Source organism: Trichechus manatus, unplaced genomic scaffold (genome assembly GCF_000243295.1).
Source record: "Trichechus manatus latirostris isolate Lorelei unplaced genomic scaffold, TriManLat1.0 scaffold00028, whole genome shotgun sequence".
Taxonomy (NCBI): domain Eukaryota; kingdom Metazoa; phylum Chordata; class Mammalia; order Sirenia; family Trichechidae; genus Trichechus; species Trichechus manatus.
This window is the reverse complement of record NW_004443964.1, coordinates 6780858-6804161: the sequence shown is the minus strand read 5'-3', so window position 1 is coordinate 6804161 and position 23304 is coordinate 6780858. Positions and strand designations below refer to the sequence as shown.

The window sequence follows — 23304 nt, the reverse complement described above, 5'->3', positions numbered from 1 at the left end:
GGTAAAAAAAAAAAAAAACTCACGTGTTATTTGTGTAAAAATACAGTAATACAATACGCGTGTATGTTTTTACAGTTACTTCTTATTTAGAGATACCAGTTTCTTTGTTCATGTTTTTTTCTTCTCATACCTTCCTTCTGAGGTCTGTTTCCTTCTTACTGCAATATATTCTTTAGTAGTTCTTCCAATAAGCATTAGAGAATGGTAAATTCTCTATCTTTGAGAATATCTTTTCACTTCCATTCTTGAATCACAGTTTAGCTAGGTATAGAATTCTAAACACTTATTTTCTCTCACTGCTTTGAAGATATTGCTTCACTGTCTTCTGTTCTCTCTTTTTGCTGATGAGAAATCTGCTGTCTAATTTTTATTCTTTTGTAGGTAATCTGTCTTTTTCTTGTGGTTGCTTATATAATTTGTCTTTGTTTTAGGAGTACTGCATTTTTATTATGATGTATCTGGGTGTATATTGATTTTTAAATGTTCATCCTGCTTATGACTCCTTCATTGAGGAGTCAGGTCTTATATCTGGAAAATTCTCAAAGATATTTTGTTTGAACATTGCCTCTTGCAGGATCTCCTGTTAGATTTTTCAGTGATGTTCTTTTTTCATTTTTAGATGTTCTGCTTGGCTCTTTATCAAACAATAATATGCCAGACTCTGTTCTAAATACTCACTTCTATTAATTCATTTAATCTTATCATGGGGTAGATATTATGATAATCCCCATTTTACAGATGATGAAAATGAACCACAGAGAAGTAATTATCCAAGATCACAGTGACTAAATAGTAGGAGAATGATTTGAACCCAGGTAGTCTGGCTCTGTGGTCCCTGGGTGGTGCAAAGAGTTTGCGCTTGCCTGCTAATCCAAAGGTTGGTGGTTCGAATCCAGCCAGTGGTTCCATGGAAGTAAGACCTGGTGATCTGCTTCTGTAAAGATTATAGACAAAAAACAAAAAACAAAAAACCAAACCTATGGGGCAGATCTACTGTGTAACACATGGGGTTGCCAAGAATCAGAATCAACTCAACAGCAACGGATTTTTTTGGTATGGCTCCAACACCTAAACTCTTAATCCTTATACTAAACAGCTTCTCAATTTACCTGTTCTTTTTTCACAATATCCTGTTCTTTATGTATTGCTTCTGCTAAACACCCAGGAGTTTCAGTAGTCTGTGCCAATTTTTACATTAATTTCTTGACCCAGAGGAGGAGGATTCAGGCATCAGGCAGGAGGCCTAAGTTTGGACTTCTTTCTCTCCGGCATCCAGGAAGCGATACCTCCAGTGGTGGGCAGCTCTGGGACAGCTGAACACCATCCTGCTGGTGGCCCAGCCCCTGCTCTGGAGGCAGCAGAGACTGCAGGTAAAGGGGTCTGAGGGGGGCTGCTGGACTGGGGAAGCTCAGGGTAGAAGCCAGGCAGCCTTGGCTGTGAACACTGGTGGAACCCCTGCAGTGCCCACTTTCCTAGCCCAGCTGTGCCATGACTGAGGCCTCAAGAGACCATTGCCCCCTGAGCTCTTTCGGTTTCCCTCTGCCTGGCCATTGTAGGCTGGGGCTCTGGGAGCTCATTGCCTTTCTTCACCCCGCCCACTCCCGCCTTTCCTTGGCCCCCTGCTGCTCCCCTTTCTTGCCTGATGACTATAATTTGAGGGCCATAAAGCAGCTCAAAGGTCAATGCCCACATACTACCCCCCTCTCTGGCCCCTCCCTGGCTGGACTTTGTCCCCTGGGACCATCCTTCCCCTTCTTCCTGCCTTCTTCCTGGTACGTGGCAGATGGGCAGTGACGCCCACAGCGCTGAAGCCTGTGAGGGCTCTGAGGGCCAGGGGCAGGCAGGGACTGATCCACTGTCAAGCAGCTGGCACCTCTGGGTCTGTGTTCATTCTTCTGCTGGTGCCAGACGCCCCCAGGAACAGGAGGGGGCAGCTGGGCTGCCAGCAGGGAGGTGCCACTGGGAGACTCAAGGTGACCCCTCCCCGATGGGGGCAGCAGCTCTTCCTGCATCTCCCTGACAGCTTGGGTACTGGTGTGGCTGGCACATCAACGGGGCCTCGGAGAAAGTGCCAAGCATGGTAGGTGACCAGGGAGCTGAAGGGGGTTCTACACTGGGGTATGAACCTGTTGAACCTGGCACTGCTTGAGAAGGAGGATGGAGTGACAGGGGTGCCGGTGTGGGTCCTGTCCCTTGGGTACCTCCGTCATGCTCCCTGGGACATGGGTGGGGCTGCCTTGCCCCTCCAGTGCTTTTGGATTCCATCCGAGGGCTTTCAGGGCCCTGTTTGAATGTCCAGGTCAGAATCCTTGGTTTTGGGAGGGGATGTTTATAATCCTGGGGATGAGGAGGGGCACTGGGTCCCTGGGTCCCTTCCCTGAGTACCGGGGTCAATTGGTCGTCCCTGCCAGGAGCTGGGGCGCTTAGAGATTCCGGCTGAGCTGGCCGTCATGCTGAAGATTGCGGAAGGTGAGTCTTAGTTGGGGGTGTCCCTTCTGCCCTGACCCCTCCCCTAGTCCCTTTACTGTGCCATAGCTCTGTCCCTGTGGTCCCTCTGATACTTTGGGCTCCCCTGAGCTCACCATCCACTCTCCCAGCTCTCCCTAAGGGGGCTGGTTGCTCACAGGGAGGGGCTGAGGTTGGGTCCGAGCGAGGTCCCATACCTCGGCACTCAGCCTGTCTCCCCCATGCTCATCCCCAGGCCGTCAGCCCGCCTTGGCAAAGAGCATCACCGAGTCGATGCCCCCGGAAGTCAGTGCCCGGCCCAGCCTGGCCCTCCCGCCTGACATCGACCAGTTCCCCTTCTCCAGCTTCATCTCCAACAGCTTCCAGGTAGGACCCCCAACCTGAGAGCAACCTGGCCACCCCCTCGGCTCCCCAAGTGGTAGCCCCTGCCAGGTGGAAACTATCTTTTCCTTCGTCCCCACCTTCCCTGCCCCTCTCCAGTGACTGGGGCCATGGATGGAGCTGAATTGTACCGAAACATCCAAAGGGCCTGAATGTCTAACGACATCGTATTATTTATTATACCTGTGGCACTGCCCTGCCATTGAAGGCATGTCTTTAAAAGACATTTGATAACAAAGGAAACTGTCCACGATGCCACGTTAAATAAAGAAGCAAGATTCACAGTACCTGTTGCAACAGGGATGAACCTTGAAGGCGTTATGCTGGGAAAAATCAGTCAGCCACGAAAGGACACGTAGTGTGTGATCCCACTTCCATGAAATATCTAGAACAGGCAAATGCATAGAGACCAGAGGTTATTAGTGGTTCCCAGGGATGGGAGGAAGGGAGAAGTGGGGAGTCATTCCTCATGAGGCACTGAGCTTCTATAAAGGTGATGACAAATTTTGGAAATGGATAGTGATGAAGGTTACACAACATGGAAAAGGTCACCACTGTCACTGAACTGTATGCAAAGAAATGGTTGAAATGACAAATGTTTTGTTATATGTCTTTCACCACAATAAAAAAAAAAAAATGGGATTCAAAGCCCAATTCTGTTTAAAAGCTAACAAACCAACCAATTGCCATTGAGTCAATTCCAACTCATGGTGACCGCGTGTGTGTCAGAGTAGACCTGTGCTCCACAGGGGTTTCAGTGGCTGATTTTTCAGACGTAGATCGCCAGGCCTTTCTTCGGAGGTGCCTCTGGGTGGACTCAAACCTCTAGCCTTTTGGTTAGCAGCTGATCAGGATAACCATTTGCGCCATCCAGGGACTCCTTTAGAACAAAGACCCAAAAAAAGAAACCCAAACCTGTTGCCCTCGAGTCGATTGTGACTCATAGTGACCCTATGTTGGCGCAGTGGTTAAGAGCTCAGCCGCTAACCAAAAGGTTGGCAGTTCGAATCCACCAGCTACTGCTTGGAAACCCTATGGGCAGTTCTACGCTGTCCGACAGGTTTGCCGTGAGTCGGAATCGACTGAGCGGCAATGGGTTACAAGCCAGCAGAGGGCAGGGAACATAGGTATCTGCACAGAAAGCAAGGCTAGAAACAAAGACACTAAAATGTCAACAGCGGTTAACTCTGGGGCCGTGGGATGTTAGTGGTGGGTTTGATTTTCTTCTTTATGCTTTTCCATGTTTTTGGAATTGTCTGCATGCATGAGTCTCCGTTTTCTAATCAGAAAGAACAGTTAAGATGCATTTCTAAGGTGGTTTTCCCCACCAGCCACCCCTTTCCTGAGTACATGCTCCTGTGGTCCCCCTGGGTGCTGTCCCCCAGTGGTCAGCACAGATGACCCCTGCCCGTGCACTGTGCCACCCTTCTTCCCTACAGGAACCCTCCCTGCCCCACCCCGGGCAGCCCCTGGCCAAGCCCCTGACCCGGCTGCACGGCGAGAGCCCTCACCTTGCCCTGGACATTAACAAGGTGGTGAGTGACACATCGAGGCAGGGACAAGGCGGTGGCTCTGGGGCTGGGCCTGGCTACAGGGTGCTGGCTCAGTGCGTGGGGGTGCCGCCACACCCTGGCCCCCTCGTTTTGTGCTGGCAGATGCTGCGGTTCCTGGGGGACGGGTCCCTGCCGTCCTGGCAGGAGCAGGCCATGGGGACGTACCTGGTGCAGCAGGGGCAGCAGCGGCCGGGCCTACGGGACGAGATCTTCAGCCAGCTGGTGGCCCAGCTCTGGCACAACCCGGACGAGCAGCAGAGCCAGCGTGGCTGGGCCCTCATGGCTGTCCTGCTCAGTGCCTTCCCCCCCATGCCCACCCTGCAGAAGCCACTGCTCAAGTAAGGGCCCTGGCAGGTGGGGGCGCGTGGGGCAGGCTCAGCAGGATGCCTTGCCCCCACAGCAGCCCTGGACTGTCCCCGCAGATTCGTGTCCGACCAGGCCCCCAGCGGCATGGCAGCCCTGTGCCAACACAAACTGCTGGGCGCCCTGGAGCAGACACGGCTGGCCCCTGGGGCCACACGGGCCCACGCGCCCACCCAGCTCGAGTGGACTGCCGGATGGCGGCGGGGCCGCATGGCGCTGGACGTCTTCACCTTCAGTGGTAATGCTCCCTACTGCACTGGCCCCCAGGGGTTGCTCCGCCTTCCTGAGCCCTGCCCTCGACTCACCCTCCCTGCTCCCACCCGCTCAGCCTCCTGCTGCTCAGCAGCAGCTCCCTGGGACCCTGCGTTCCCTCTGTCCCTGCTTTTGGAGCCCCATGGACAGCAGCCCCTTTCCGTTGAGGTGGGCCCCTGCTATCCCTCATCTGCCCTCCCTCCTGGCCCTGCAGAGGAGTGCTACTCGGCTGAGGTGGAGTCCTGGACCACAGGGGAGCAGTTTGCAGGGTGGATCCTGCAGAGCAGGTATGGAGGGTCTGGCATGAGGGGACAGCGTGGTCAAGGCTGACCACTGACCTTGTCCTCCTCCAACATCCTCCTCCTCCCGGACCCAGAGACTGCGTCCCCCAAGGGGCTGGGAGGCAGGGGTGTAAGTCGGGGAGGTGAGGATTCCAGTGGGAAGCAAGGAGTCGAGATTGTAGGTGAGTGGTATGAGAGCACCTGCCGCCCGGATTCTAACGAAACAGGCCATAAAGGAGCCCCTGCACACGGGGACGGGCCGTGGGCTGCAGAGAACCGAGAGGCGGCTGAGCTGCTGAGCAAAAGTGGGCTCCTCGGGGCTGGGAGGGCCTCGGGGCATCTCCTGCCGGACCTCCTTCCCAGCCCCTCCACCTCGGCCAGCCCTGTGCTCCTTCTGCCTATGTGGGGGTCATCTGCCTCGCTGACCCCCACCCCACGTCACTCCCTGCCCTCCCCAGAGGCCTGGAGGTGCCCCCCCGTGGCTGGTCCGTGTCACTGCACTCCAAGGAGGCCTGGCAGGACCTGGCTGGCTGCGACTTCGTGCTGGACCTGATTGGCCAGACTGAGGACCTGGGGGACCCGGCTGGCCCCCGCAGCTACCCCATCGCCTCCCACAGCTACCCCATCACCCCCCATGGCTCGTAGGTGCCTCCCCAGCACCCCTGCTCCTTCCCCTGAGGGTGGTCCCCACAACCACCCTATTGCACCCTGTGGTTGGTTCATGGTGCTGCAGGGCCAGTCCTCCTACCTAACCTTCCTCCCACCCTGTGGGGGCGGCCTCACAGCAGCTTCTAGATCTTGTCCCAGCCTGGGCACCCCTCCCCGCAGCAGCCGAGGCAGTAAGCTGGGCCCACTCTCTTGCAGAGCCTCCGAAGACATCCCCCCTGCCCCTGGCATCCAGGCCCCCCAGCTGCCCCCAGGACCACCTCCAGATCCAGCCCCAACACTGCCCAGCAGGGCCCACACAGGTAAGGCTGGAGTGGACGTGTGGAGCCTGGCAGAGGGCTGGGAAGGGGGTGCAGGATGCCCCACAGCCCAGACGGATGGCACCAACCTTCTGCCCCACAGGGGAGGCCCGGACATCGGGGAGTCTGGATGGCTTCCTGGACCACCTCTTCGAGCCAGTCCTCTCCCCCGGCCTCAGCGTGAGTGCTCTGCCAGCCCCTGGGGCCTGGCTGCCCCCTCCCCTCTCTCCCTGGCTCCGGCCCTGGGACCTGGGACCTCTGTCTCTTGTCCCTCCAGGATCTGGAGCAGAGCTGGGCTCTTCAAGGCCGCATGAAAGGAGGGGGCGCCATTGGGCCCATGCAGCAGGGTGGCTACCCCATGGGTGAGTGCAGGCTGAGCCCAAAGGGGCTTCACGTCCCCGCCCTGACGGTGTCATTCAGGCAGCCTGGCGTCAGAGCTCCGGCTGGCACTGTGGTGGCCCAGGTTCTTCTCTGTGCCTGGGGCTGAAGGGAGGTGGTACGTGGACCCAGGAGGCACCAACCGGGGGGCCTGTTCCCTCAGTGTACCCAGGGATGATGCAGATGCCTGGATACCAGCCCGCGCTGGTGCCTGCACCTGTACCCATGGTGCCAGCCATGGGCCCAGTCCCTGCCATGCCAGGTAAGGCTGGGGGCCCTGGGGACTGGCAGAGGGCGGGTCCTGCCAGGGGCGCAGAGGGCACAGTGGGTGAGGGCCGCTTGTTAGGCCATGGCACTCACCGCCTGGGCCCCGCCTGCCTCCTTCGCAGCCATGATGGTGCCACCGCAGCCACTGCAGCCCGTGGGCCCCAGCCTGGATGCCAATCAGCTGGCACTCCAGCAGCAGAACTTCATCAACCAGCAGGCGCTGATCCTGGTGAGGGTGGGCAGATGCCGGGTGGGGGCGTCGGGGAGGCAGGCCGTCCAGCCAGGCCAGGGCTCTCACCTCTTCCCCTCCAGGCCCAGCAGATGACCACCCAGGCCATGACTTTGACCTTGCAGCAGCAGACCCAGCAGCGGCGGCACCAGAACCAGGCCTCCAGGGCTGCCTCCCCGGCCCCACCCCCAGCTACTACCCCCAAGCCCAAGAAGCCTCCCACCCCCCCGGAGGAGCCCGCCCATGACCCGGAGTCAGCAAGTGCCAGCTTGAGGGTAAGCAGAGGAAGCCAGGCAGATAGTGAGCCTGGGGTGGGGGCTGCTGATTCCCAGGCTCCAGGGATGGGAGACAAGGGGTGGGGGTGAGCAGGAAGGAGGGGAGAAGAGGCTGCTGGGCCCCAGGTCCCCCAGGGGTTGAGGGGCACATTGTGAGCATGGCAGTGTGGCCAGCTAGGGCTGCACCTCCACTTCCCCTTCCTGTCAGGAGGAGCCCTCGGAGGAGGTCAAGGACAGGCCCAGGCACCCCAAGAGCTTCCAGCAGAAACGAGATTACTTCCAGAAGATGGGTGAGAGCACACGGGGAGGTGGACTTGAGCAGAAGCCTGCCACTGCCTTCAGCCTGGGCCAGTGCGGCAGGCGGGGGTGTACTCGGCTCCTCGGGTCAGTGCAGCCTGTCCAGCTGTCTGTCCGGCTGCCTGGGTGGGCAAGCCAGATGGGGGCCCTGGGCGAACACAAGTACGGAGAGGGCCATCTGGGGCACTTACAGGGCAGCAGCAGATCAAGGTGAAGGTGGTGAAGCCTCCGGCCAAGGTCCACATCCCGAAGGCAGAGGAGGAGGAGGAAGAGGAAGAGGAAGAAGCGAGAGCAGGTGGTGGGAGAAGACGGGTGGGGGCTCTGGGCTCCTGCACTTCTGCTCAGGGTCTCGTCATCTTGTCCTCACCTTTCCTCTCCGTGCAGTGTCTCCTCCATCCCCTCCTCCTCCCCCAGTGGTGAGGAAGCCACTGAAACAGGGTGCGGCCAAAGCTGCAAATGAGGCTGAGGCTGAGCCAGCCAAGGAGGCCAGGTCTGGAGGTGGCCGAGGGCCGGCTGAGGAGAGGGGGCCCATGGTGCAAGGCACGGAGCCCAGGGTCCAGCGGCCAGAGCCCAGCCGGGAGATCCGCAACATCATCCGCATGTACCAGAGCCGCCCGGGGCCTGTGCCTATACCTGTGCAGCCATCCAGGTGGGTTCCCTGGAGGAGGTGGTGGGGCTGCTCCAGCCTCAGGGACCTCAGGTGACCTCTTCCTGCTTGCAGGAGGCCCCCCAAAAGTTTCCTGAAGAAAAACGACCCCAAGGACGAGGCTCTGGCTAAGCTGGGAATCAATGGTGCCTTCTCGTCCCCTTCGGTGAGGACCCTTGTTCTGCCCCCTCCAGGCCACAAGCTGCCAGGAGTCCGAGGTCTCTGGAGGAAACAGGCCTGAGGCCTCCTCCACTCTTGGTCATGTGTCCTTGCCCTAGACACAGCCTGTGAGCTTTCTCTGTGCCTTTCAGATGCCGTCCCCCAGCCCAGGGAAGGGCCCCTCACCAGCCGTTGCCCCTCGACCCAAGGCTCCCTTTCAGCCTGAGATCTCCAGCTCCATCAAGGAGAAGCAGGGCCCCCTTCAGGACCTGTTTGGCCAGACCCCACCCTCTCCCGGTGCACCCCCACCTCCGCCAGCACCCCCACTACCTCTGCTCAAGGACTCAGAGATCCCTTCAGCTAAGCCCCATGGTAAGGACCCCTCATCCCCGTGGAGCGGGCTCAGTGGGGTGGGGCAGGATTCCCAACAGCCTCTGGGCACTCAAGGCAGATCAGAAGTCAGCTGCCCACTTCCGGACTTTGGAGCCATCAGTGAGGAGCCCCAGCTTCCGCATTCCCGCCCAAGGCAGGGCCGGCACCCCGGGGCCTGCCCGGTGCTGACAGCTGTGCCCCACAGGGTGTTGTCCTCCAGGCAGATCTGACACCTCTGTGGAGAATGTAGTGGCCCTGGCTGACGTGGCAGGGAGCACAGGACCTGGGAAGCTTGAGGGCAGGACATGGAGGCAGGAGACGGTGCTGGGGGCAGGAGCAAGGCGGTGGGAGGCCAAGAGGGCCCTCAGGGGGCTCCTGGGAGACGAGGGTCTCCACTCCCCGAGGCCCAGTCATTGCGCTCTGGCAGGCACCTCACCTGAAACTCTCCCCCTAGTCTTGACGGAGCGCATGGGAGAGGAGGGGGTGTCCACCCGGCTGCTCATGCCCTCAGGCAGCGTGTGCTTCTCCTACACCGGTGTGCCCTGGAAGCTGTTCCTACGAAAGGAGGTGGGCCCGGGGTGGTTCTGGGGGACAGAGCTGGGATCCCAGGCACCCCCTCCCCATGCTCAGTCACTGGGGTCTGCCTCCCGGAGCCAACCTCTCAGGCCTGGTTTTCTAGTCTGGGTCTGGGAGGGCAGAGGTGGGAGGGTAGGGCAGGGGAAGTCTGGGGAGAGGGGCAAGGGCACTGGACCCACCTGACCTTGGCTCGCCCACCCCTCCTCCAGGTGTTCTACCCCCGGGAGAACTTCAGCCATCCCTACTGCCTCCGGCTTCTCTGTGAGCAGGTGAGAGCAGGCACACCAGCCAAACACTTGCAGACAGGTGGTGTCCCCCGGGCCCTTGGCTGAACACCTGGGCCAGGTCAGCGCCAGTGTGAGAGCTGGCATGCACAGGGCACCCTCAACACACTCGCCGCTTAATCCTCACAATGTGTCACTTACAGACGAGAATTAAACACGAAGTGGGTGGAGATAGTGGGTGCACCCCACGGCAAACACAATGCCACTGCTGTTCTAAAATGGTTTATTTTGTGTCACATGAATGTCACCTCAATAAAAAAAAAAATCAGTTGAGAAAACAAAGTATACACAGGGTACAGCCCAGGGCCTGGCACACAATAGGTGCTTAATAAATGCTTTATAAATAAATGTTACTTTGCTCCCCTGGAGGCTCCAGGGGCCCAGCCTGTGTGTCCCCAGAGTCTGCACTTAGCCTGCCTTTTCCCTCCACAGGGAGGGGCAGGTGGGAAGTTCTGGGTGGACAAGCTGTGGGCTTGGAAGTCCCAACCCCCTCCCCACCCCGCCCATGCCCCATGTCAGCACCAGAAGCACCCAGGCATGGGGACGCCATCTGGGGGCGCTCCGGCCTTCCCTCGGCCCCGCCCGTCTGTGGCTGCCCCCAGGACCTGTGCTGACTGCCTGGCTCTGCCCAGATCCTGCGGGACACCTTCGCTGAGTCCTGCATCCGGATCTCCCAGGATGAGCGGCGCAGAATGAAGGACCTGCTGGGTAGGGGGCCCTGGGGTTGGGGCTGAGTGCTGGGCTGGGCCTGCCCTGAGGGTGGTGGGAGCCACCCCTGGAGTCTCTCTGTGTGAGCACAGGCAGGGGGGAGGGGTTAAAGGGGAGCCTGAGGACAGCTGGGGCCATTCCCGCCCTCAGGAGACTTGGAGGTGGGCCTGGACTCCATCGCCTCCGCTGAAGACAGTGTCAAAAAGCGCATCGTCGTGGCCGCCCGGGACAACTGGACCAATTACTTCTCCCGTATCTTCCCAGTCTCGGTCAGGAACGCCAGGGTCGATGGGGTGGGGGTGGGGATCAGAGGCACAGCCTCCTGCAGCAGGATAAGAGCTGGGGCGAGGGCAGGGGCTCCCAGGGGAGGGCAGCTCCAGGACACCTTCCTCGGTGCGGGGGACCCAAGAGCCTGCCGCCACCACCCTGCCTCCCCGCAGGGCGAGAGTGGCAGCGACGTGCAACTGCTGGGTGTGTCCCACCGGGGGCTGAGACTGCTCAAGGTGGCCCCAGGCTCCAGCTTCCACCCTGACCAGCTAAAGACCCTCTGCTCATACAGGTGAGCTGGGCCAGGGCTGGGAGGGACGAGGTGGTGGTGAGGTGGCCCCCAACTCACGCCAGGCCTTGTGCGCAGCTTTGCCGAGGTGCTGGGCGTGGAGTGCCGAGGTGCCTCCACCCTGGAGCTGTCACTGAAGGGGGAGCAGCTAGCGCTGCACACGGCCCGGGCAGGCACCATCAAGGCCATGGTCGAGCTGTACCTGAATGAGCGAAAGAAGGCATGTGCGGGCCGGGGCCTCCACCCTGATGTCACGGCTGGCTGGGGGTGTCATCTAGGCTTCTTCATGCCGCCGGGGTGGGGCTGGGGTCTAGGCTGACTCCCTAGAACTCTGGTGCTGGGCAGAGGGTGAAGCCAGTCAACGGGTCAGCAGGACAGGGAGTCACAGCTGCCTCCGTCCCCCCCAACCCCTCACTCACCTGCCCACCAGGACTCTGGCTACGTCATTGCTCTGCGAAGCTACATCACCGATGACAGCAGCCTCCTCAGCTTCCACCGTGGCGACCTCATCAAGCTGTTGCCTATGGCCACTCTGGAGCCAGGTATCCCTGGGGCAGGCAGAGGGCTGGCCAGGGAGGGCCCCTCGCCCGGTGGGCAGAGGGTGGCTGAGGTGCCCCCCGTGGCTACCTTCTAGGCTGGCAGTTTGGCTCCAGCGGGGGCCGCTCCGGACTCTTCCCTGCCGACATGGTGCAGCTGGCAGCCGCCCCTGACTTCTCCACGGAGCAGCAGAGCAGCCGGCGCAGGAGCGTGCTGCAGCGCGGGGAGCCAGGGCTGGTTCCGGGGGCCAAGGCCCCAGAGGTGAGGCTGTCGGTGGAGGCCTAGCTGGGAGTCGAGGAAGGACGGTGCGACTGTCTGCTGCGAGGCCCACTGGGCTCCCAGGAGCCCCTGGTGGACGGTGCTTGGTCTGAGGCTGCCGTTACCCTCGCAGTGTCTCTTGCCTGTCTCCCCGGCATGACTGTAAGCCCTCTGCAGGCAGGGGCTGCTGTCTCCCTCTTGTCCCACGGGGCGCTTATCCACTGCCACCATGGAAGACGCTGCACAATAAACAGCTCTGACCGTCCTGGTCCCTGTGTTTGCTCACTCGCCTGCTCCGCTCGGGTCTGGCTGGGGTGGGGGCGGGCAGGGCCTCTGGGACAGACCCGGGGGCACACGGGTGGCAGCAGGTCTCCTGTGCTCCCAGTGTCCTGCCCAGCCCTGGAACCAGGCTCCCAGCAAAGACTCAGAGACCACCAGTCAGCCCTCCTCGGCAGGCTACATCTCTCTGTCCACCGACACCCATAACTACACCATGCTGGAATTCGCCCTGCGCTTCTTCCGGAAGTCCCATACCTCGTGAGTGCCCAGCCCCCATCCCCATGCTGTCCTCCATCCTCGGAGGTCGGCCTTCCTGCTCGGAGCCACCCGGCTACTGCTCCTACCCCAGACCGAGGGTGGGTGGGCCGGGCGAGCAGAACTGTCATCCCTCCGTCCCCACAGGCTGGATGCAACAGGTGGAAGTGTCAAGGGAAAGGCCACCGCCAGCCTGGTGCAGTACACCAAGGTGAGGGGGAGCGGCGGCTAGGAGCTGGCCCGGGGCCGCCCTTGGCGCCACGTGGACCCCAGCCCCATGGCCCACCTCTACGGCTGCAGGCACCCATCCAGGAATCGCTCATCAGTTTCAGCGATGAGGACAAGAACAAGGAGGCCGTGGAAAGCTTCCGAGGTGAGTGGCACCCTGGGCCCTGACGTCTGGGGCTGGGTGGTCTGTGTGGGACCCTGGGACCCGTGGCCCCTTCTCTCCTTCAGCCCTGCCAGGCTCTGCTTACTCAGGGAAGCTCTCTGGGTGGTTCCTGTGCCCCCAGCCCTCAACCACTTCTGTTCAAGGGCTGTGGTGGAGTCTGGGACCGGAAGGCAGCAGGTGGCTCCAGGCAACACTATGCGTCCTGTGTGGCCTTGGGTGCCCCTTTCTCCCTGAGCCTCAGCTCCCTGGGGGTGAAGCTGGTGCCAGGTGCCCTACCTAGCTCATGTGCATTTTGAGAGTATTGGCAGCAAGAGTGGGTGCTGGGCAGTGGCCAACCCCTTGTACTTCTGCTGCCGGCAGCTCTGATGCAGTTCATGGGGGACCAGTCCAAGCCACGGGGCAAGGATGAGATTGTGCTGCTTTATGAGCTGTTGAAGGTGAGCAGGCTGTGTGCGGGAGCCGGGGGCCGCCAGCTGAGAGCTGCTCCCATCCTCCTGCCTGGGCTGAGGGATGCCCTCCCCTCGATCACTATCCACGCACATCATCCACAAGCACTTACTGAGCGCCTGCTGCACGCTGGGGCACGGTGGTGAACAAAGCTGGCCCAGTCCCTGTTCTCGCAGAGCTGTCACTCCGGTGGGAGGAACAGTCAGCAACAGGGGCTGTCGTGTGCCCAGCAGAGAGGTCACAACTAACATTATTTATTGGATTTACTGCACTGTAATAATAAAGCAGGGGGAGGGGCTGTGGTTTTACAGAGCATTCGAATCTTAGCTCCTGTGTGACCTTGGACAAGTTAGCTAAGCTCTCTGGGCTTCGTGATCAGGTGACACTGGAGCAGAGAGCGGAGGCGAGGGAGGGAGGGAGCTATGTGGCCATCAGGCAGAGCATCTGTGTGGCGGGGACGGGGAGGGGATCGTGGGGCAGCCCTCGAGGCTGTCGTAAGGACTTTGATTCTTGCAGACTTGAGAAAGCACTGAAGCGCTCCGCAGAGAGGTTTGGCTTTTAGGTTTTCGGGACTGCTGTGGCTATTGTTGAGATTATGTGGGTGTGGTCCCAGATGAGAGACGTGGCTGGCCTGGGCCAATAGGCAGCGGCGGAGGGGAGAAGTGGCAGGCGTAGGGGCATCAAGGCCAACTGCAAGATGTTGGCCCGAGTCATCACCTTCTTCAATAGGAAAAAATCTGGGTGGTGGCGGAGTCTGACTGGGACGTGTTAAGTCTGAAATCCAGACCAAGTGGAGGGGCCTGAAGTCCAGGGCAGAAGTGGCTGGAGCAGGCCCCAGGAGTCATCTGCAGATGAGAGTATGAGTGGACAGAGAAGTCCAAGGGCACGCCAGAGCTTGGAGGGTCAGGAGATAAGGTGGAGCTGGCAGAGATGACAGGACAGACGAGGGGTAGGGAGGCCAACCAAAAACCCACTGCCAAAGGCTAATCCACCACCGAGTCGATTCCGACTCATAGCAACCCTAGAGGACAGAGAGACCTGCCCCATAGGCTTTCTAAGGTTTCTACGGGAACAGACTGCCACATCTTTCTCCTTGGTTCAGTTCGAACTGCTGATCTTTTGGTTGGCAGCTGAGTGCTTTAAGCACTGCACCACCAGGGCTCCTTGTAGGAGGTCCAGGGGGAAGCAAATCCCAGGAGCCAAGTGAAGAGAGAGATTTAGGGTGAAAGTTACCTGCTGTGCAGGTGCTGCTGAGAGAAGACCACTGGTGTGTCACCTCAGCTGTGTCACCACCCCAGCTAGTCTCCCCGACTTTGGATCCCTTCCTTTCCTCCCCACACTGCACCACAACTCTGCAGCCCTGACGCCTTCCCCTGCCCCCCCGCCCTTCCTGTCCCCACAGCTCTGCCAGGAGGAGAACCTCAGGGACGAGATTTACTGCCAGGTCATCAAGCAGGTTACGGAACACCCCCGACCGTGAGTGGGGGTGTCTGCCGGGGTGGCTCAGGGCCTCTGGGGGAGCAGGGTGCTAGGTCTCACAGCCTGATGCCCCGGCCGTCTGCCCGCAGGGAATGCTGCGCTCAAGGCTGGAAATTCCTTAGCTTGCTTACGGGCTGCTTCCTGCCATCCACCACCCTGATGCCCTACGTGACCAAGTTCCTCCAGGATGCAGGCCAGAGCCAAGGTACCTGTGGGTGGGGTGGCAGGAAGGTGGGTGCTCGGCTGGTGGGGGGCTTTGGGGTGCTCTGACCCCTACCTGGCTCCCCTCTGCAGAGCTGGCCCGCAGCAGCCAAGAGCACCTCCAGCACGCAGTCAAGTATGGGGGGCGCAAACAGCTGCCCCTGCCGGGTGAATTGAAAGCCTTCTTGGTACTGGGGGTGCAGGCGGAGGGGCTTCTGGGATCTCCTGGGAGAGCGTTGGGTCCCTTCTGCTGGTAGACGCTGACCCGAGCCCTGCCTCAGCAGAAAGGCCACATGGCCCGCAAGCTTCTGATTCACCTCCCGGGGGCCGTGGACTACAGGACCAACATCCAGACGTTCACAGTGAGCACTGGGCACCCAGGAAGGGCAGGGGGAAGGCAGGGGAGCCCCACCCCCATCATGACCTGTCCATGCGCCAGGTGGCCACAGAAGTGCTGGAGGAGCTGTGCAGGCACATGGACATCACGGACCCAGAAGAAGTGAAGGAATTCGCCCTCTTCCTCATTAAAGGGGAAGGTGAGCCACTGTACCTGGAGGAGGGTGGCCGGGTGGGTGAAGGAGGTGCCCTGACCTGCTGGGCCCTGCACCCACTTCTGCCCACTCTGGGGGTGGCAGGACAGGCCACACATGATGGCTGTGTGTGGCTCGTGGTGGAGCAGGCTGGGGTGGGATGGGGCTGGGCAGGAGGGTAGGCGGCAGTTGGGGCGGTGGTCAGCACTGAACATGGCAGCAGGGCAGGTGGCAGTTGGGGCGATGGGCAGCAGTGGCCCAGGCAGCAGTGCCTGCAGTGACTGGCGCGGTGGGCAACTGGGCAGGCGGCAGGGCAGGTGGTGACTTGGGACAGTGGGCAGCAGCAGATAAGGCAGCAGGGCAGGCAGCAGTTGGGGTGGTGGGCAGCAACGGATAAGGCAGCAAGGCAGGCGGTGACTGGGGCGGTGGGCAGCACTGGGCGGGCGGCGACTGGGGCGGTGGGCAGCACTGGGCAAGGCAGCAAGGCAGGCGGCGACTGGGGCGGTGGGCAGCACTGGGCGGGCGGCGACTGGGGCGGTGGGCAGCACTGGGCAAGGCAGTGGGGCCGGCGGCAGGGCAGAGGCCCAGCGCTGGCTCTGAGGTGGCAGGGCAGGCTGTGGACTGTGGGCCCCGGTGGCAGGCAACCTGGTGCGGCCCCTTTGGCCCTTCGAGTACCTCAACAGCGTGATGGTGGACCAGGATGTGAGCCTGCACAGCCGGCGCCTGGGCTGGGAGTACCCGCTACACTTCGACCATCCCACCTACACCAGCATACATTACAGCCAGGTCAGCCACCTGCCTCTGGATGCTGGGCAGCTGCTGGGCCGGGCCCCCGCCTACTGCCCTCCGAGCCTCGCTTTCACGAACGTGGTCCCCTCACTGCTTCTCCTCAGGTGCTGCGGGACTACCTCCAGGGGAAGCTGCTGGTGAGCGCCCAGGCAGACGCCCAGCTCGCCCACCTGGCAGCCCTGCAGCACCTCAGCAAGGACACCAAGGACCCACCCTCAGAGTGAGTGTGCACCTGCCCCTGGAGCCGGCAGCCCTCCTCGTGCCCCCCCCGGGCTGACGCCCACCTCAGCACCCCCACCCCCTCCTCTGAGGCCACGTGCCTGTCCTCCCCACCTGCTCCACACTCCTCGAGGGCAGGGCAGGACACATTCCTGCGTGTGGAACCCTAGCCTTACCCACAGAAGCCACCTGCTCATTTATTTAGCACCTGCTGTACGTCCAGCCCTGCACCAGGTGGTCAGTGGTCATGGGCCAAACTGAGCCAGCCTGTGTCCTAGGCAGGACCTGCTACTGTATGTGCCGATACAGCTACAACAGCAGCTGAACGTGGCCACCATAAAAGGCCTGATGGACCAGGAGCTGAGGCAGCTGCAGTGCCACAGCCAGCAGGATGCCCAGATCAGCTTCATTGGTGGGTCTGGGGTGGAGGCGGGGAGCGGTGGCCACAAGCCCCGGAGGGACAGGTGAGGGTGGAAGGCTGCAGAGGCACCCTCATACACCTGCGGGGCAAGGAGGGCAGGTTCTTGCCAAGCCCCAGGGCCCCGAGGCCAGAACCCCTGCCCTCTCACCTCCAGAGGCCATCAGCCAGCTGCCTCTCTTTGGCTACACCGTGTACGTGGTGCTGCGTGTGAGCCAGCTGGCCCTGCCCAGGCCCGGCCTCCTGGGCCTCAACCGCCAGCACCTCGTCCTCATGGACTCCAGCTCCCAGGTAGCACGGCTCTGCCCCGGCCCTGGCCTGGGCCCCTGTGGGCCCGTCCCCCTCCCAGGCCTCTCGGTGACCTCTCCCTGCCCACCCACAGAAACTGTGCTGCTCCATCCCCCTGAGTGAAATGCACCGGGTCCACCTGCTGAGCCCCCGAGAGGAAGGTGGGGCCCCAGGCCTGGAGCTCAACTTCGGCTCGGCCTACAGCCCCCGCACCATCTGGTTCGAGCTGCAGCAGGTGAGGGGCCCTGCCTGCTCTGGGTGGTGGGAGAGACGGGGCAGAGGCGGGGGGCTGGTGGGCGCCCATGGTGAGCCCTCTGCCTGCAGGCCCAGGAGCTGCAGCACACCATCGCGTTCCTGCTGGACAGCAGCACCAGTGCCAGCTACTAGAGCAGCCCCACCCTGGCCTGGCTCTCGTCCGGACACTCTCCCCTGGCGTTACTGGGCCATGCTGGTTTGGACCCCTCCGCGTGCCTCTGTTCTGGAACCTGCCGCAGCCCAGCCGGTCCATGTGGCAGCCCGAGGCAGGGGCTGCTGTGGGGGCATTGGCTGGGAGAGACAGCAGCCAGACTCCCTCCAGGGTGGGCTGGCCTTGGGTGGGCTGCAGGATCTCGGCTTGGGCATTTGGTGCTGCCCAGTCTGGGGGACATGCCCACCCAGCCCAGACCACCCCCGACCCCCCACCCCAGCTCAGCATCAGCAAGAGCCCAGGCCTGGGAACAGTGCTGCTGAGAAAATAAAACTCCTGAGAGAAAGGATGTGTGTGCGTGTGTCAGTACACATGGAACTTTACTCCTGTCTCGAACACCTCAGTCCGCTGGGCCTTCCTGGCTGCCCGCCCCTCGTGGGCCCTGCACCTGGATCCAGGCTGCAGGCAGGTGTCTCGAGGGGGCAGTGGGCAGAAGGGGGGGCTGAGACCAGCAGGGGCTTCTCCAGAACAGGCCCCGATACCTTGGGCAGGTGCACCTCACCCCCGGCTGAAAACGTAAGTGCAAGAGAGGCGGCAGCTCCTCCTCCTTCCTCTTGCCCTGGCGGCAGTCACCTGGGGCCCCGACCCGGAGAACCAGCCCTGAGGGACAGGTGAAGCAGGAGGCTCTGGGAGAGAGGGAGGACCCCAGGCTTCACAGGCAGAGAGAAAGGCGGGCTGGCCCCTGGCCCAGACCCTGGTTTGGGGGGCGCCTGGAGCCATCCCCAAGGCAAGGTGTGGCTGGAAGGACCCTTAGAAAAGGTGGCGCCCCCAGGCCTGCCCACCTTCCCCTCCCTGAGGGGCCGAGGCTGGCCCCAAGGCAGAGTCTGAGGAAGGTGTGCTGGCCCCGGGTGACGGTCAGTCATCGTCGAGGGCCACACAGGCCCTGCCAGTCGGCGTCACTCTCACACCGGGTCCGGCCGTGGAAGAACTGCCTGATGAGGTTCTGGGCCTCTTCTGTCACTGGATTGGGGTGTGTGTGTGAGGGCCAGTCCCCTCCCTGCAGAGCTCCCCCACCCCCCCGTGCCTCCTGCCGGATCCAGGCACTTGGGTACTTACCGCTCCCTCCAGGGGAGGCCTCCTGAGTCAGCAGGTGTGAGAGGTGACGGGCAAAGCCTTTGAACAGCTCCTGGGTGGCAGAGGGTGAGGAGATGCCGAGAGAACCGGACCCTGCCCTGCCCCTGGAGCGGCCACGGCAGCACCCAAAGGCGAGGCAGGCTCCCAGGGATGGCTGGAGCTGACCCAGTGCTCCCACTCCTGCCCGGCCCTGCCTCCCATCCTGCTGCCAGGTGTCCCAGGCCAGGGGGTGGAGCAATACCCCCATGCCCCCTACCTTGGATGCAAACTTGCCCTGCTTGTAGAACGGGGTGAGACCCTTGACCACAACACTCGCAGCCTCCTTCAGGGAGACGCTGGTGGCCGGGGGCTGGCAGGGGCCTCGGGCGGTGGAGAGCAAGGTGTCCTGGTCCCTGGCTGAGACACCGCCTGTGGCCTCAGTGGAGACGCAGGGCTTGGCTGAGGGGCAAGGCCTCTTCTGAGCCGGGGTCTCTGGGTGCTCCTGGGCAGGGCCACGGTGGAGTCACTCCTGAGCTCCCTTTCATCAGCCCCTCCTCTCCTTCTGGAAGACTGGTCCTCTGTACCCACGGGCTCCCTCTAGCCTGTCCCTCAACTGCCTGCCACCGGGATGCGTATGTGACTGTCCTCAACCCACAGCCTACAGAAGCATAGCCTCGTCCATGCCGCTGCCTCCCGTCCTGCGGGGCCTGGACCTGACATACCTGCTGGGGTCTGGGCCGCTTGCCCTTCTGGGTCTCCCGTGGGGGCGTGGGCTGGGTTCCCGGGGGTCCCTGGTCACCACATGGGTGGGCACTGACAGGGGAAGAGCAGGCATCAGGGTCCCAGGTGCTCCTGCATCCCAGCCAGCCCGCAGGCCATCCTGGGAATGAGCCCTGAGCTCTGGAGGACCCAGGCACCCAAGGTGGTTCTCCCAAAGGTCCCAGGGCACCCACCGCCCTCACCTCAGTCCCCCTGTGGTGGGCTCCTCCGTGTGCAGAGGGGTGGCCTGATGCCCCGGGGCTCCATTGTCCTCCCCTGCGCACTGCCCTGGGGCTGGTGGGGGGCCTGACAGGCTCTCCACCCTCTGGCAGAAGCGGGTGATGCTCTGAGAATCCTTGTGGGCCGCTTCGGCAAGGAGCTGCTGCTTCCTCTTGGCCCGGGCCTTGGCCGGGGGGCTGTCCCTGGAGGGGTCTTTGGCCTTCTTCTTGGGCAAGGGCTCCCCACTCTCGGCACCCACTCCAGGGCCTGCTCCTCTGGGGTCAGGGAAGGGCTCAGTCCTGTCCTCATCCTGGAGGCCGTGTGGCTGCCCGGGGGGCTCCTGCTGGCCTCCTGGAACGGGCTGGGGAACTGGTGCCTCGGCCCGCGTCCTCTCCATCAGCTCAGTGGCCGTCTGGAACAGGCGGGAGGCTTTGGGGAAGCCAGCTCCCACTCGCTTGGCTTTGAACTGCGAGGAGGAGAGAGGGATCAACCGCCAGGCTTCACAGGACCCACTCACTGGCTGGTCCTGCCATGGCCCCACTGGGCCAGGATCTTGGGGTGTGGGAGGGGTAAGGAGGGCAGGCCACCACTTAAGCATCAGGAAGAGAGGACACAAGACTGTGAAGGTGCAGCCGGCAGAGCAGGGACACTAGAGGGTCTCCCTGGGCACCCCAGGGCCTAGGCTAAGAGGCCAGGAGCGGGCAGAGGCTGGGCCCTCCCTGAGCACAGAGGGGACCCAGGTTCCCACGCACCGAGTACACCTGGGAGGCCGGCAGGGTGTCGTGTTCACTGGGCCCTGGGGGTCCAGCCTGGGTGCCACAGCTCTTGGCCCCACCAACCACACTGGAGTAGAGCTGCTCGTCCTTGGAGGCTTTGTGGATCTCAGCCACCTGGGTCAGAGACAGATAAGATGTGGGCGGCCACTAGCTCCTCCCCAAAGCCCCCACCCAGGCCTCCCCTGAGCAGGTTTCTGTGGTCAATGGCTCCAGGCAACTGGACACTGGACAAACTCTGGTCGTCACGGGGTTGGACAGAACTCTCCAGCTGGCAAAGGAGGGAAGTCAGGCTCAGGCCCCATAGGCGGCCTCCTAGGGGGCTGAGGACTGCCTGAGCCCTGGGGAGAGCACCTGGCGAGCATGCCTGCCCTGCCTGCCCACTCCTGTCCGGGCCCACCTTCCTCAGCACGCTGGCCTTGTACAGGTTGGCCACCTTAGCATTCCGGAACGTCTCGTGTTCCAGCTCCACGGCCTTGGCCTGGAGGTCAGCTCTGTGGGGAGTGAGCCAGAGGTCAGCCAAGCCTGAGCTCTCCCCCTGTACAGCTCCTGCTGGATTCTCCCTGGGGGCATCATCAGGGCCTGGTCGGAGTTGCCTTGGGCCCAGGGACTCCCACCTGACTCTGTGACACCCTCTGGCTTGTCTTCAGCAGCCACTGCTTGCTGCTAGGTTGGGCCAAGCCTGCCCCCTAGTGGGGCTGTGAGGACTCACATCCCCTGGGAGTAGGATGGGTCATAATCTGGGGATAAAAAGCTCATTGCCATCGAGTGGATTCTGACTCATAGTGACCTTATAGGACAGAGCAGAACTGCCCCATAGGGTGTCCAAGAAGCACCTGGTGGATTTAAACTGCTGATGGCCAAACACACCAGGGGAGAGCTCTGAGGTGGGGATCCGGAGGTCTCCAAACAACTAAGAGCTCTTGGGGAGACCTCCTCAGCCCGGGGTGCCTGGCCGCGTCCCCAGCTCCCGCCATCTGGGCCACTCACCCCTCAGTGGCGCCTGCAGCCTGGTGGTTACTGCTCAGTGCCTCCTGCAAGAGCCGCAGGCAGTGCTCACGGGCCTGCAGGGGAAAGGGAGTGGATCACACGAGCCTCGGGGCTGGGGGAGCATCCTGGGGGCGGTGAGGAGCTGCCCACCTCGTACCTTCACAGTGAGCTTGGGGATCTTCCTGCTAGAAGCCTCTTTCAGGGGACAGTTATCATCTGGGGAGAGAATGGGTGGGTGCTACCTTCTGCGAGGTGGGCTCCATCCACCCACCCCTCACTCTCACCCCACCCCCAACAAGCCCTGGGGCATCCCTGCACTCACCAGGGGGTACGAATTCTTCTATCTTGGGGTCTTTACCCTGGAAAAGTCATGACGGATCCTTGAGGACCCCGTAGGACAGCTCCCAGGCCAGGCTAGGGACGGGGCTGAGCGTGTGGGCAGCAGGGGTCACCTGGGACCCCACTATCTGCAGGCGCCCCTCCTATGGCCAGCTCAGTGCTCCACACAGGCCAACCACCCACCCCAGCCCTGTCCCTTCACCTTGCGCAGCTGCATCTGCTTCTGATAGAGAAGACTCCACTCCCGCTTGTGGGCCTCGTCTCGGCCCTCGTCCCCGCTGCCTCCGGAGCCTTCATCGTACCTGGGGGCAGGCTGGGCGTGAGCTGCCCAGAGCCTGTTCTCTGTCCCCCTCAACCAGCCTCTGTCAGGTGACGGGGTCCCTGCCGTCCCCAGCAGCTCTCTCACAGCCTGCCCTGAGGTGCTCAGAGCCACACCAAGGTCCAGGCCCCAACGCAGCCCAGGAAGCCGGGGGGGACGACAGCATTAGGTCACCTCTGGTCTGCCCTTGGCACCAGGGGGAGAACAGGCTCATCCCAGTGGGCTGGGCCGCGGATTCATGCCCCTCACCTGCTAAAGCCCCCGTAGCCCCTGCGGCCTCCCTCGTACAGCTCAGGGTCAAAGCCATTCCCCCGGGGGGGTCCAACGCAGGTCCTGCTCCAGCTGCTGCTGCGCTCCACAGCGTCCAGCTGCCTCCGCACGGCCGCAGGGTTCTGGCAGTGGTCACAGCCTCTGGTGCAGGCGGGGGGTGCATCCCCGAAGTACTTGGCAATGGCAGCGTGGCGGCACCTGGGGTGGCGGCAGAGCAGAGGTGAGGGGTGAGGGGCCCAGGCCAGTGGTGTTCACTAACCCCACACCTCCACTCCAACAAGCGTCCCCTGGTCAGGCACCTCGCCAGCACCTCAGCTGCCTCACCTCCCATGGCAGCTTTGATTCTGGCCATCTCACGCGGCCACCGTGAGGTTGTGTACCATGTGGGACGTCCAGAGGAGCCACGTGGACCCCCACTGTGAACTGCTTCTCCAGAGGTTGCCCCTCTGGCCCAGGGGGCTCCCCTGTCCTTGGGTGGTGGCACCCTGGAGAGCTGGGGCTCTGGGCCACCAGGCTGTGCACACAGGGACACAGGTGGTCCTGACAGCTGGCCCCTGGTGAGGGCCTGGCCAGAGTCTCCCCATCTCACCTTCTACTGCCCCACCCTGTCACAGCCCTCGTGGGGTGACAGCTGGGAGTAGGAAGCAGCCCCCTGAGGCTCTGCCTCTCCTATGATTCCCCAGGCTAGAGGCAGCAGTCAATCCTGGGACAGGTGAGAGGCCCAGAAGGGCACACTGGCTTTACCAGGACTCTGACAGTAGCCACTTCTGCTGTCCAGAATGCAGCATGGGGTGGGGGGTCCGAGAGGAGATGCCGGAGCAGAGACAAGGCCACCGGGTGCCACAACCCAGGGACAAGAATAGTTGGTGTCAAAGGCTCTGACTGAACCTCTCAAAGTGAGCCTGCCAGGGACCACAGGCAGCACTTTGGGACCAAGACTGCACAGGCAGGCTCCAGGGACAAAAGCTGACTGTTAACACCCCTGGGGGGGGGGAGGTTTGGTTCACTTTATTTAGC

At 61.8% G+C, this 23304-nt stretch overlaps 2 protein-coding genes across 2 annotated transcripts in view; one reads left to right on the top strand and one right to left on the bottom strand.

Annotated features, from left to right (window-relative positions):
• The window catches only part of MYO15B (myosin XVB), a 31936-nt gene extending 14450 nt beyond the window's left edge, over positions 1 to 17486 (top strand). The window contains 43 exon segments of the mRNA XM_023729422.1: positions 1277 to 1370; positions 2024 to 2080; positions 2412 to 2469; positions 2702 to 2832; positions 4287 to 4382; positions 4503 to 4738; positions 4823 to 5001; positions 5230 to 5302; positions 5755 to 5937; positions 6161 to 6264; positions 6365 to 6441; positions 6539 to 6623; positions 6803 to 6901; positions 7029 to 7135; positions 7219 to 7410; positions 7622 to 7700; positions 7901 to 8005; positions 8053 to 8356; positions 8432 to 8519; positions 8665 to 8884; positions 9339 to 9451; positions 9670 to 9729; positions 10377 to 10452; positions 10603 to 10721; positions 10893 to 11011; positions 11087 to 11228; positions 11439 to 11550; positions 11643 to 11806; positions 12189 to 12340; positions 12485 to 12548; positions 12638 to 12710; positions 13089 to 13165; positions 14578 to 14651; positions 14744 to 14859; positions 14949 to 15043; positions 15140 to 15217; positions 15295 to 15391; positions 16026 to 16171; positions 16279 to 16394; positions 16672 to 16805; positions 16969 to 17102; positions 17194 to 17334; positions 17424 to 17486. Coding sequence (XP_023585190.1) covers positions 1277 to 1370; positions 2024 to 2080; positions 2412 to 2469; positions 2702 to 2832; positions 4287 to 4382; positions 4503 to 4738; positions 4823 to 5001; positions 5230 to 5302; positions 5755 to 5937; positions 6161 to 6264; positions 6365 to 6441; positions 6539 to 6623; positions 6803 to 6901; positions 7029 to 7135; positions 7219 to 7410; positions 7622 to 7700; positions 7901 to 8005; positions 8053 to 8356; positions 8432 to 8519; positions 8665 to 8884; positions 9339 to 9451; positions 9670 to 9729; positions 10377 to 10452; positions 10603 to 10721; positions 10893 to 11011; positions 11087 to 11228; positions 11439 to 11550; positions 11643 to 11806; positions 12189 to 12340; positions 12485 to 12548; positions 12638 to 12710; positions 13089 to 13165; positions 14578 to 14651; positions 14744 to 14859; positions 14949 to 15043; positions 15140 to 15217; positions 15295 to 15391; positions 16026 to 16171; positions 16279 to 16394; positions 16672 to 16805; positions 16969 to 17102; positions 17194 to 17334; positions 17424 to 17486 — 5032 coding nt within the window.
• Positions 17487 to 17873: 387 nt separating this feature from the next.
• RECQL5 (RecQ like helicase 5) overlaps positions 17874 to 23304 on the bottom strand; it is a 33316-nt gene continuing 27885 nt past the window's right edge. The window contains exons 8-19 of the mRNA XM_004374392.2: positions 22267 to 22485; positions 21901 to 22000; positions 21682 to 21718; positions 21517 to 21575; positions 21360 to 21433; positions 20770 to 20863; positions 20349 to 20486; positions 19581 to 20062; positions 19341 to 19431; positions 18896 to 19120; positions 18622 to 18691; positions 17874 to 18525 (exon numbers count right to left, since the gene is read on the bottom strand). Coding sequence (XP_004374449.1) covers positions 18425 to 18525; positions 18622 to 18691; positions 18896 to 19120; positions 19341 to 19431; positions 19581 to 20062; positions 20349 to 20486; positions 20770 to 20863; positions 21360 to 21433; positions 21517 to 21575; positions 21682 to 21718; positions 21901 to 22000; positions 22267 to 22485 — 1690 coding nt within the window. The 3' untranslated portion in view covers positions 17874 to 18424. The remainder of the gene's footprint in view (positions 18526 to 18621; positions 18692 to 18895; positions 19121 to 19340; positions 19432 to 19580; positions 20063 to 20348; positions 20487 to 20769; positions 20864 to 21359; positions 21434 to 21516; positions 21576 to 21681; positions 21719 to 21900; positions 22001 to 22266; positions 22486 to 23304) is intronic.